The sequence below is a fragment of the Polypterus senegalus genome, chromosome 7 (assembly GCF_016835505.1).
Source record: "Polypterus senegalus isolate Bchr_013 chromosome 7, ASM1683550v1, whole genome shotgun sequence".
NCBI classification, from domain to species: Eukaryota; Metazoa; Chordata; class Cladistia; order Polypteriformes; family Polypteridae; genus Polypterus; species Polypterus senegalus.
The window spans coordinates 30908-43752 of record NC_053160.1 but is presented as its reverse complement, the minus strand read 5'-3'; the positions used below and the strand labels follow the sequence as shown (position 1 = coordinate 43752).

Sequence of the window (12845 nt, the reverse complement as noted above, 5' to 3'; positions counted from 1 at the left end):
TGGCAGGTAAAGGTAGCCGACTCCCTCTCCTCCTCAATCTGTTCCGTATCCCTCCTCTAGAGCCTCTTCTCTTTCGGATCTGCTTCCGATTATATCCCCGAAGTAGCTCCGGGGGCACGTTATTTGTTTGAAATGTTACTTCCATCGGTCTTAATTGACGGCGGTTCAATTCCAGCAGGTAATCACGTGAGTAAGCAAGCCTTCCTGGGGTAACGCCGAGAGGCTGTGCTGGATGTGAATAAAGTCCGTTTACCTGCCATAGGTTGTTAATCAAATTCCACAGGCAGGCCCAATAAATAATCGTTGCCATCAACATTTAATATAATAAAAAAATAAAAAGCGAGGTCAATAAAAACAAGACCAAAAAAGACATAAAAACAATACACAAATGAGCCGTATCAAGAGTCGCTTCCGCATAGAACAGGTATAGTCACTACAACCTAATGCTAGCCTCTCACGGAAATACTTTCTGTAAACGTCTATAAATCCTCTGTCTTTAACAAACGTTATTTGGACTGCCAGTGTCACGTATCAAAGGATCAAATGGCACCGGTTTTGAGAAGAAGCAATCTAGTTGTCCATTAGGCTGGGAGATGGATGGCCAGTGTTTGTTGTCTTAATTTGTGATTTCTTCCTTTTTACCTGCCTCATCTCTGTTTTTGGGTCTTTTTTTTCTCCTCCTTGAACCGTCACCTTATCGTGGTGGAGGGGTTTGCGTGTCCCAATGATCCTAGGAGCTATGTTGTCCGGGGCTTTATGCCTGGTAGAACCACCAAGGCAAACTGGTCCTAGGTGAGGATGAGACAAAGAGCGGTTCAACAAACCTCCAATGAAGAAAAAACTTTGGACAGCGTTTTCCCTTGCCGGGCCTGGGTCACGGGCCCCCTCTGGAGCCAGGCCTGGAGGTGGGGCTCGATGGCGGCGCCTGGTGGCGGGCCTGCACCCATGGGGCTCGGCGGGCACAGCCGAAGAGGTAACGTGGGTCCTCCTCCCCATGGGCTCACCACCTATGGGAGGGGCCAAGGAGGTTGGGTGCAGTGTGAGTTGGGTGGTGGCCGAAGGCGGGGACCTTGGCGGTCTGATCCTCGGCTACAGAAACTGGCTCTTGGGACGTGGAATGTCACCTCTCTGAAGGGAAGGAGCCTGAGCTAGTGCGCGAGGTGAGAGGTTCGGCTAGATATAGTGGACTCACCTCGGCGCACAGCTTGGACTCTGGAACCAATCTCCTTGAGAGGGGCTGGACTCTCTACCACTCTGGAGTTGCCCCGGTGAGGCGCCGAGCAGGTGTGGGCATACTTATTGCCCCGACTTGGAGCCTGTGCATTGGGGTTTACCCGGTGGGCGAGAGGGTGGCCTCCCTCCGCCGGGTGGGGAAGGGTCCTGACTGTTGTTTGTGCGTATCGCCCGAACAGCAGTTTGGAGTATCCACCCTTTTGGAGTCTCTGGAGGGTTGCTAGAGGGCATACCTTCTGGGGATTCCCTCGTTTTGCTGGGAGACTTCAATGCTCCGTGGGCAATGACAGTGAGACCTGGAAGGGCGTGATTGGGAGGAATGGCCCCGATCTGAACCCGGCGGTGTTTTGTTATTGGACTTCTGTGCTCGTCATGGATTGTCCATACGAACACCATGTTCAAGCATAAGGGTGTTCATATGTGCACTTGGCACCAGGACACCCTAGGCCTCAGGTCGATGATCGACTTTGTGGTGTGTCGTGGACTTGCGGCCATATGTCTTGGACACTTTCGGGTGAAGAGAGGGCGCTGTCAACTGATCACCACCTGGTGGTGAGTTGGCCGATGGTGGGGAAGATGCGGTCAGACCTGGTAGGCCCAAGCGTGTTGTGAGGGTCTGCTGGGAGCGGCTGGCAGAGTCCCCTGTCAGAAGTAGCTTCAACTCCCACCTCCGGCAGAACTTCAACCCGTCCGAGGGAGGTGGGGACATTGAGTCGAATGGGCCATGTTCCGTGCCTCTATTGTTGAGGCGGCTGACGGGGCTGTGGCCGCAAGGTGGTGGTGCCTGTCGTGGCGGCAATCCCGAACCCGTTGGTGGACACGGCGGTGAGGATGCCGTCAAGCTGAAGAAGAGTCCTATAGGACTTTTTGTCCTGTGGGTCTCTGGAGGCAGCTGATAGGTACCGGCAGGCCAAGCGGAGCGGCCGGTTGTTGCTGAGGCAAAACTTCGGGCATGGGAGGAGTTTGGAGGCCATGGAGAGCGACTTTGGACGGCCGAGGAGATTCTGGTCCACCGTCCGGCGTCTCAGGAGGGAAGCAGTGCAGTGTCAACACCGTATATGGTGGGGATGGTGCGCTGCTGACCTCGACTTCGGGCGTTGTGGGTGGTGGGAGGAGTACTTGAAGACCTCCTCAATCCCACTAACATGCCTTCCAATGAGGAAGCAGAGCCTGGGGACTCTGAGGTGGGCTCTCCCATCTCTGGGACTGAAGTCACCGAGGTGGTCAAAAACTCCTTGGTGGCAGGGCCCGGGGTGGATGAGATCGCCGGAGTTCCTTAAGGCTCTGGATGTTGTAGGACTGTCTTGGTTGACACGTCTCTGCAACATCGCATGGACATCGGGACAGTGCCTCTGGATTGGCAGACCGGGGTGGTGGTCCCCTCTTTAAAAGGGGACGGAGGGTGTGTTCCAACTATAGAGGGATCACACTCCTCAGCCTCCCTGGAAAAGTCTATTGGGGGTTCTGGAGAGGAGGGTCCGTCGGATAGTGAACCTCGGATTCAGGAGGAACAGTGTGGTTTTAGTCCTGGTGGGAACAGTGGACCAGCTCTTCACCCTTAGCAGAGTCCTGGAGGGTGCATGGGAGTTTGCCCGACCGGTCTACATGTGTTTTGTGGACTTGGAAAGGCATTGACCGTGTCCCTCGGGGAATCCTGTGGGGGTGCTCGGGAGTATGGGGTACGGACCCCTGATAAGAGCTGTTGGTCTCTGTACAACGGTGTCAGAGCTTGGTCCGCATTGCGGCAGTAAGTCGAGCCCGTTTCCAGTGAGAGTTGGACTCCGCCAGGGCTGCCCTTTGTCACCGATTCTGTTCATAACTTTTATGGACAGAATTTCTAAGCGCAACCAGGGTGTTGAAGGGGTCGGTTTGGTGGACTCAGGATTGGGTCACTGCTTTTGCAGATGATGTTGTCCTGTTTGCTTCATCAGGCCGTGATCTTCAGCTCTCTCTGGATCGGTTCGCAGCTGAGTGTGAAGCGGCTGGGATGAGAATCAGCACCTCCAAATCCGAGAGCATGGTCCTCAGCGGAAAGGGTGGAGTGCCCTCTCAGGGTTGGGGAGATCCTGCCCCAAGTGGAGGAGTTCAAGTATCTCGGGGTCTTGTTCACGAGTGAGGGAAGAATGGAGCGTGAGATCGACAGGCGGATCGGTGCGGCGTCCGCAGTGATGCGGGCTCTGCATCGGTCTGTCGTGGTGAAAAAGGAGCTGAGCCGTAAGGCAAGGCTCTCAATTTACCAGTCGATCTACGCTCCTACCCTCACCTATGGTCATGAGCTATGGGTAGTGACCGAAAGAACGAGATCGCGAATACAAGCGGCTGAAATGAGTTTCCTCCGCAGGGTGTCTGGGCTTTCCCTTAAAGATAGGGTGAGAAGCTCAGTCATCCGGGAGGGGCTCAGAGTAGAGCCGCTGCTCCTCCGCATCGAGAGGAGTCAGATGAGGTGGCTCGGGCATCTGATCAGGATGCCTCCTGGACGCCTCCCTGGTGAGGTGTTCCGGGCACGTCCAACCGGGAGGAGGCCCCGGGGAAGACCCAGGACACGCTGGAGGGACTATGTCTCCCGGCTGGCCTGGGAGCATGGGATTCTCCGGAAGAGCTGGAAGAAGTGGCGGGGAGGGGAAGTCTGGGCCTCTCTGCTTAAGCTGCTGCCCCCGCGACCCGACCTCGGATAAGCGGAAGAGGATGGATGGATGGATGGATGGATGGATGGATCTCTGTTTTTGGGGTTGCTTTGTCTGCCATGTTTGTAATTATCTAGATTGTTAATATTTAATTTAAAATCGAAAAAAAAGATGGGTCTCTTAGTCAACATCCACATAATTATGTTTTCATTTAAAAATGGTGTTTTAAACAGCAATGCTCTCTGTCCACAGTAGCATTTTCACATTGTTCACAAAAGTATTTCTCTACACACTAAAATGACTGAAGCCATTCTGTATATGACAGACATTCACCAGCCCTGGGGCGATAATGCTGCTGGCCTCAGGATTTATCACAAAAGTGTAGCAGCAAACAAATGAATTGCCTTTTGCACAGGACATCCAATCAGGGAAAGACATCAAATAAGCACAGTAGCCAATAGTGTGATTAGAGTCTGTTTTATGGACCATAAACACTACAGCGCCAAGGCTGCATTTTCATAAATGGATGGCTCTGGGGAGTTCTGTGTTTTTTAGGGGTTGAAAACACCAGGGTAGTGTGAATGAAAGGTGAAAGTGGAAAGTAATATCTGCGTTTTTTAAATGAAAATGTAGTAGCGTGGACTGGGCCTTAGACTAGGAGCAAGTTGAGAAGATCTGAGTGAATCCGATTGATTATCCGCTCTCTCCACCTCTTATCAGTCAGGTCACTTGTTCCACTGTTTTCACTAAATTAGACACAGAGTGTCTGTAATTTTATTCAAATACAGGAAAGAGATGAGTGGAAGGAGGCCTTCAGTGCTTCTTCAGGGAGTAGTTACTGTGGTTTGGAAAATGCCTCTGTCTTATTTCAGTCTTCTATTAATGATGCCTTCTTGACCCGATGGGCCTGTTGATGTCCTAGTAAGATGATATCCTGAGTATTTTCCTTGCATATGATTGTGAGAAAACCAAATAACCAAATGTTTGCTAAGCCAGAAAAGTAAGACTTTCACAGATCAAATATTGAATTTTTGGGATATAACATGACTCGTCAAGGCCAAAGTATGGATGAAAGCAAAATCAAGTTCCCTTATACGGGACAGCAGAAATTTAGTTCAATAAGCATGGCCTGGGTCAGCCTGTGATTCTTTTATTTTCAGAGGCAAAGTAGCTTGGACAGATGAGCTGTTGGTAAGCTAAACCCTCGGTGTTTCACAAGGCCCCTACTGTTCATTATAACAGCAATCACGTCATTAAATGAGCCCTGGTGATAGTGGCTACCTGTTCGGACACTGCTGTCTTGTGCCTTACCTGACCTACAGAATGCAGAGGGGTGGTGATATCAAGCAGTGGCACTAAAGTGTCCTGATACGCGTGAATGCAGGTGGCAGAGTCTTGATGGCGTCATGTCAAGGCTGCTCTACCAGCCAGTGAAGTTCTGCAGTGTCGTGGTGGCACACGTATGAGGCTGATTAGCATGCTGCATATATGGATATTTCAATGCATGTTGCTATACACATATTTACAAGGTAATTATGGTTTATAAAAGTAATTGTGTAGTTTTTTTCTGTAGGCCAAGTTTTATAAATCTGATTTTTCTTTTTTCCTGTTGTTTGGTGTGCATGTGTGATTGTACCTTTCATGCAAATAATGGGCTCTGCTTACACACCATGCAATTGCTGTAAGCTTAGTGACACGTATATAATCAATTACAAACTTCTTACTTAAAATCTTGACTGAGCCATCAAGCTGACAATGCTGACAATTCCATTACAGGATTTTAGGATTAGTTAAGGTATAAGGAAGACTTGTTTTCACATGAAATAATTTGACGCCCTTTGGGTTTTCAGAAATGGATTTTAACTGTTGTATTTCTCCCTACAGAACACATACTATCATAGGAATGGTGAGTTTTATATTGGAGGAATAAAATCACATAAATACAACAGTAATCTCTGTTTAGTGGATCATGGGAATTCCAACTCCCCAGCTTTACATAACTGCAAAACAGCAAAGGAGAAAGGCTTCAACATGCTCTGGGACTTCAAACAGGTACCGTACCTTTGGAACGATTTGTCATTTCATTTCCATTAATAACAGCCAAGAACATCTTCATAAGGGGAGCACATTATTGGTAATTCTTGTCCACTTTGCTGGCTGGGGTAGCCACCCCCAGTGACCTCTTGTCACGTCATCACGTCATCACAACAGCTGCTACAAAATGGTGTTGTGCACACAAAACAAGATGCCATTGCAGAGAATTGCAAAGTATAACAATAAGAATCATACATTTTACATCACAAGGTGTTGTTATAATTTGAATAATTTGCAATTTTTTCCCTTGTTTTTAAAAGGGGTGTGTATAATTCCATTTATGGCAATTATATTTTTTAGTTTGCTGAATTCATTACTAACATTATTTTTTAATGAAATTAAATTTTCAAGAAGTTAAAAAGTATTTGCAGCTTTTTTGTTTTCGTGAGCACCAAAATTATGTGAAGAACACGATCTTCAATTGTGAATGTTTTTCTTTTTGAAAATGGTTTTGACAGGTTCTTGTACCTAAAGAAAGGTGATCAAGTCGTTGGTTCTGTTTGGTGTAAAGCTCTTCACTTGAATTGAGTCTGTCCTACAGCAAATAAAAGTAAATGCAAATATGTCACCATGAATCACAGAGCTGAGGAGAGAATGAGAGGAACAATAAAAAAGGGAATTACAAAATCCAAATCCAGGCACTTACAGACGAATGTATCCATAAATACAGACACTGTATCAGTATGTCAGCAGTTGAGTGCAGTCATAGAGAAGTGTATTTGGAATATTATGGGGGGTGAATAAAAGTTACAATTAGATTAATAGCAGATAGTTAGGAATATATTTCTATTTTCTTTGAGACTCTTAATTACAACCTGAGGCTGCTTTGGTCTAAGATAAAGTGGAATTGGATGACTGGAGTAAATGGACCACCTCACAGTATAAATTGTGTCATTTAATAGGGCGGCCATGCTATGCTTCTGATGAGCACTTGAACTCATTCTCTCCATTCCACAGTTTCTACCTGGAAGCCCATACCAGCTGCACACCTTTTTACGTGTTGTTTGTATCTTTGTACTTAGTTCAAACTTAATATAGGATACACTGTAGCTTTTTCACATCTTATCTTCATTTTTTGAAGCTTGGCCACTCGTTTTTTAGGGATCAAGGTCACGTCCAGTTCAGGCGGCACAGGGGGCACATCAGGTGAAGGACGCTGTGCCAGTCACACTCATACACTCGCTTGGCCAGCCCCACAAATGTCAGAGACACCTGAGGAAGCAAAGCCTGTGGAGAAAACTTAAATGACTTGGGAGGAAAATTAGGAAACTCCTCCGAGACGAAAACCAGAGCAGCATTTAATGCCAGGACCCTGAAGACGTGAAGCAGCTGCACCGTCCACTGCACCTTCAAGGCACAAACAGGAGCTCCTTGACTCACTGGAACTGTGAAAAACTAACTCTACGTTATAAATGAATAAACTGGTAACACTGTGCCAATCAAAACATGTACACAACCACAGCTAATAAATCACTGATTTTATTTTTATACAAAATAAATCAAAAACAGCAAATCCAAATAAAATCAAAAAACGAGGACTGACAGAGAGAGCAGAGATTTTAACAGAATAAAATAGACGTCACTAAATGCAAATCCGTAGTTCTTATGAAATAACATGTGGAGCTCGGCCCGGACACAGACAGGCGGACGGACACGTTTAAGTCACCCACAACACGTTCATTATACATATTTACAACAAGTGCACAAACCTCAAAGTCCCCAAAAGTCCAGGCCAACAGTCCAATGCCTCACTTTCTCTTCAGGCCACCTCGTTGCCTCTCGAAGACCCTGTCTTTCTCCTCACCCGACTCCAGCCCACGAATGGAGGGAGGCGGCCCCTTTTATAATCACCCGGCTGTGCTCCAGGTGCCTCCCGATCCTCTTCCCCCCCAGCACTTCTCGGTGTGGCAGAAGTGCTGAGGTCCAGGGTTCCACAGGCATTGGGGCGCCCCCTGGTGGTGACCATGGGCCCCTACAGGGTTGAGCTTCAAAGCTCTGTACCCGTGGTCCCCATAGCCACCAGGGTGGTTGCCCCCTCTTGGTCTGGGGGAGGTGTAAACCCTCCTCCGGTCCTCTGGGGTGTCCCGGTCAGGTCACAAACAAAAGAAAATCCTACAGCCTGTTGACCAACAGGCAGAGCGCTGCCCACCCACTTTTCCACCACGTCTACTGCACCACACAAATCTGTCCTATTAATCTTCTTCTTCATCACTCAGTCTTTCTCAACCTCAGCCTCTTTCTCTTTCCATTCTCCTCCTGCTTCTATGCTCAATAGCCCTCAATGGTCCCTTCCAGGCCAGTCATCAGAAAGGTCACAAGTGGTTCCAGAGGTGTTCTCCCAGCCCTGAGACTTCCATTGTTTTTAAAGGCGAAACTCTCATGGCTGTTCTCGGGGAACTGCTCTGGTAGTAAGACAGCACAGTCCCTCCATACATCTTCTGCTGAGACCCCAAGTCGCCAAGCAGGAAGGCCATGTCTGCACCTCTGGCCTCACTCCCTTTCTAGTCATAGAGTTGGGCATAGCATCCCTGCATAATGGTGGATCATCTTACATAGTTCATCCATTCCAGCTCTTTCATGCTCATTCTGATGCTCTTGGGGTTCCTGCTGCATGCACACGGCCCTGTGGCAGCCTAAATATTCTCACACCAGCCTTTTTTTGCCCATGAACCTCCCCATCTCTCCCTCTCTTTGTGCCCCCTAAAGGTTTTCTATAGAAGACAACCCTGCTTGTGCCCAGAGCTTCCATGATGGGGTCCATGATCAGAGAACCAGTGTGGGGGTGGCCATTGGGGATTCACAGACCTCCATGATTCTGCTGGAGAGCCCACTGGATTGCACAGTTTTGTTGCTTAGTTTACTCAAATCAGATAAACTGTAATGTTAACCGTAGTGTAACTGAGTGTGTGGCGTAACATCACTGAAGTGTAATGCAAAGTGACAACCTCCTCAATGGAGCAGAGCTCTGGTGGTCCACAGCTTGACACTGTTGGGGTTATAGCCGTTTCGTAAATCATCAGATTAACATTGTTGACAGTCACAGTGAGCACAGAAATGACTTCAAGACAACACCAGTAAGGAGAGCAGAAAAAGTGAACGTCTGAAGAAGCAGCACACGCTGCACTAGCAGCAGGTGTGTTTAGAAATCCAACTTTGTCCAGTAAGCCATCTGACTTTACATCACTTACCTCTGCACTAAAGTTGAACATTACTGAGGTAGCATTAAGGGTAATGGTTTTGATTTTGAGTGTTTTAACGATCTGATGTTACAACACGCTGCTGAGAATGATTTATTACCGCCATATTAACCTCAGGACCTCTACACGTTGTTAATGGCTGCTAACGTGCTAATGACAGGTGAAACGCTCTGAGTGTTCTTACACTGAGGACACGTCTGTAAATTTAGCTGACACACACAGGCAGCTCTCATGCTTACTAGTCAGTTTTCAGCTGAATTGTGGAATAACACCAGACAAGGAGCTTTGACATCCAAAAAGAGCAGTCAGCTCAGAAGAATGTCAATTGCTGATTCATTTTATTGGCAGCTAACATCGCTGAGTCAGTTATGGCCATAATGCTGTCTGCTGTCAAAGGAAGAAAAAATGAAGACGTTTAGATAAATCCATAAGTAAAAGTGCTGAGCGCTTTGAGTAGTGAGAAAAGCGCTATATAAATGCAAAGAACTATTATTATTTTACCTAAATATGCAGCATATTAGAAGTTTTTATTTTCTTATTATTAGTAGTACTATAGTAGTAGTTGTATTTTATCTTATTATCTTTATTTTTAGTCATAATTGTAGTGGCAATAGCAGTATTAGAATTGTTCTTGTTGTTGTGTCACACTGGCTGTATCAAATAACAAAGTCTAACAGCACATTGGTACCCTGGACTATAATTATTATTACTATTATTATTACTCATTAGGCCTTCATTTATAAAGGAAACAAATCAAAAAGTTATTTCTATCGGGTAATGTGTGCTTGTTTATGTATTTATTAATTATTGTTCAAATGAAATGGATTGAGGGAGAGGTGTCCCAGTCTGGCTCAGGGTGGCACTGCATGTGCCATTCCGATGTTTGCACCCTCACAACAGTTTGAGGTTTAGAGCCAGTCCTCCAAGTTAGAATGAGGGTCATTCCTATCACTGCGAAATGGTGAGACCCTTAAAATGTGTACATGTAGGCAGCTGAAGCATTAAAAGCCCAACAACAGTTTATTTGCATTTGAGAGTCACAAACTAAACTTGCTCACTGTGCCACATGCTACCATGATATGAAGATCACTCAAATAATTTGTGTTTTTAATTGTGACTCTTTTGCAGGGACAAGCACTTAGAAACAGAAAAACAAAGAGATGTCTTGAAATTGCAAAGCATGACTACTACCATTTAGTCATTCAAGAATGCACAGGACAGGCCTGGAAAATACAGCATGTTATCCATGAGTTTTAACGAATGTTTGATCAAAGGACTACAGTGGGCTGGCACCCTGCCCGGGGTTTGTTTCCTGCCTTGCGCCCTGTGTTGGCTGGAATTGGCTCCAGCAGACCCCCGTGACCCTGTAGTTAGGATGTAGCGGGTTGGAAAATGGCTGGCTGACTGACTGACTGGATGGATCAAAGGAAATCAAACCAAAAAAACGTATCAACGATATTCATGGGTCTGCCTCAGCACAGTAGAAGAAGCCCATTTTACATATCATCTCTCCTTAGATGTGATGTGTCATTGAGATATGAAAGTGTGTGTGACCTGACGAGAGGCCCATCTAAACACACGAGAGGTTCTGCAGCTTGGCTGACATGCTGCTGGCTGTGAGGTTCCAATAAGCCGTGACTGTAACCAGCTGAATTTAGCACCACGTTTTAATTATCTTCTACATTGTCATGATGTGCTATTGTGTTGTTTAATTTTAGTTTTAATTTTAAAAGAAGCAAAAATTCATTCATTGCAAACCTTTTTACATTTGGTGATGTCCTCCACCTACCGTATTCAGTGCAAATGTGAGAGCTGGTGACTGCTGCCCTTTTGTTTTCATCCATTTTGGAGAAGTACAGTCGTTGAAGAGATGTACAAGATTATTTATAGTCTGTGGAGAAGCTCCTCCAACACGTGCACTGTGCATGCAGAAGATTTTGGCTGTGGAGGAAAACCAGGAGTCTTGAGGAACAACGAATTTCAGTCTCCGTTCAGCAGCACACATCACAGACTGATTTATTATTCCACGTCATTGCATGGAGAGCAGCACCACAGCAGCAGGAAGAATAACACCAACTTCTCCATGACGGCCATCACAAAACTGACTTTGATCTCGTCAGAACAGTAAATGTGCAGTGTGGGCATTTTCTATTGACCAGATAACTATGGCTGACTTCATTTGTAATTTTTAGTAAACCTCTTGTTTTAAGATTGACCCATGTTCTAGTAAAACAGAGCATTACTTCATCAGTCCAGACCAGGCCTGTCATTTTCATGAGAAGTCCCAGGCCAGGTCTAATCGCTCCATTTGTAATCCTGGCTGTTACAGTATGTATAGAGACACTGGCGGCCCTTACATGCAACACCAAACTCCTCAGACCAAAGACATCAAACTCTCACCTCACAAATGCACACCTACAGCACATGGCTGCATAATCAAACCCAATAATTCAATTATGAAACGGCACACATATATAACACCCCCTGTTCCCCGAACTGCAAAGAAATGCAAGTATGCCACAGAACAGTCAAACATGAAATGTAGTAACAAAGTCCTGCAGGTGTCAAGGCGAGAACACATCCAAGTGGGTCGTGGTGATGGCTCTTGGGGCTGAAAAACGACTCGGCATCATTGTGTGCTGTGCCAGGCTAGACAACAAGGTCATCCAGCCGTACCTTCGGAATGGTCAAGGAATTTGCATTGCATTTGTGAGCAGGGTGTGATTCTACAGCAGATGATGGTGGTGACACCTTTCAAAGACATGTGGCATGTCACCGAGAATCATCAGCAAGACAAATGTGGCTGGGCCAAGTTGTCAGGTGACTTGTTCTGGAGAGGACCACACAGAGGCTATTTTGTTATTTTAATGAGGCTTTCAAACTCTTACCAGTCTGAGACTGCCTGGATCCATCTTGACCGATCAAACCTTTGTTTCATTCTCTCTGTTGCTGTCTGGTGAAAGAGGGCTTCACATGGCGTACTGAAGGTAGGGCAAAGGGTAAACACTGACTGAACAAAGGGCCTAGCATGAGGAACACAGGGCGAGACTCCAGTCATGGTATGCTGGGGTAATCTGTAGTGCAAGAGGGCATTACGCAGAACCTGATCAAAACAACACCCATGTGCCTGCTGTGCCCTAAGGCCATTTTTAATGACTGGTTGAAACATTCCACTCCTCTCCTCCATTGGCCTGCAGATGGTAATATGCAGTGCAAATGTGCTGAATTCCTTTTGATTCAAGAAATGAGGTAAATTTGTTACCGGTGAGCTGTGGCCTTTTATCCCTAGTAATGGTCTTGGGGAGCCCCTCGTAAGAAGAGAGTGATTCCAGAAAGTTAATAATGACACAATATTACTGTGCCAGCTGCAATAACCTCTGGCCATTTCGAGTGTGAGTCATACACAAAAACCAAATACCGCTGGTGGTGAGGGACACCATGAATTTCTCCAGAGATGTCCACCTGTACATGTTCCCAGAGTTGGATGGACCAGGAAATTGGCTGTAATGGGGAAGGAGTCTGGTGACCCATTTTGCCACTTACCAGGAAGGCCACAAAATCATTGTAAGCAGAGTCTCAATGACCCTGTCTGTGTCAGGCCACCACACAAAGTCAAGACAGATCTGTGTTTTATTTTCACTATACCTAACTGGCCGTCATGTGTCATTGACAACACAGGCACACAAACAGCATTTGG

The 12845-nt window shown here is 46.5% G+C and overlaps 1 protein-coding gene across 1 annotated transcript in view; it reads left to right on the top strand.

Moving 5' to 3' along the window:
* The window catches only part of LOC120532229 (probable polypeptide N-acetylgalactosaminyltransferase 8), a 65929-nt gene extending 54566 nt beyond the window's left edge, over positions 1 to 11363 (top strand). Inside the window, exons 11-12 of the mRNA XM_039758078.1 lie at positions 5742 to 5909; positions 10277 to 11363. Coding sequence (XP_039614012.1) covers positions 5742 to 5909; positions 10277 to 10405 — 297 coding nt within the window. The 3' untranslated portion in view covers positions 10406 to 11363. The remainder of the gene's footprint in view (positions 1 to 5741; positions 5910 to 10276) is intronic.
* The last annotated feature ends 1482 nt before the right edge of the window (positions 11364 to 12845 follow it).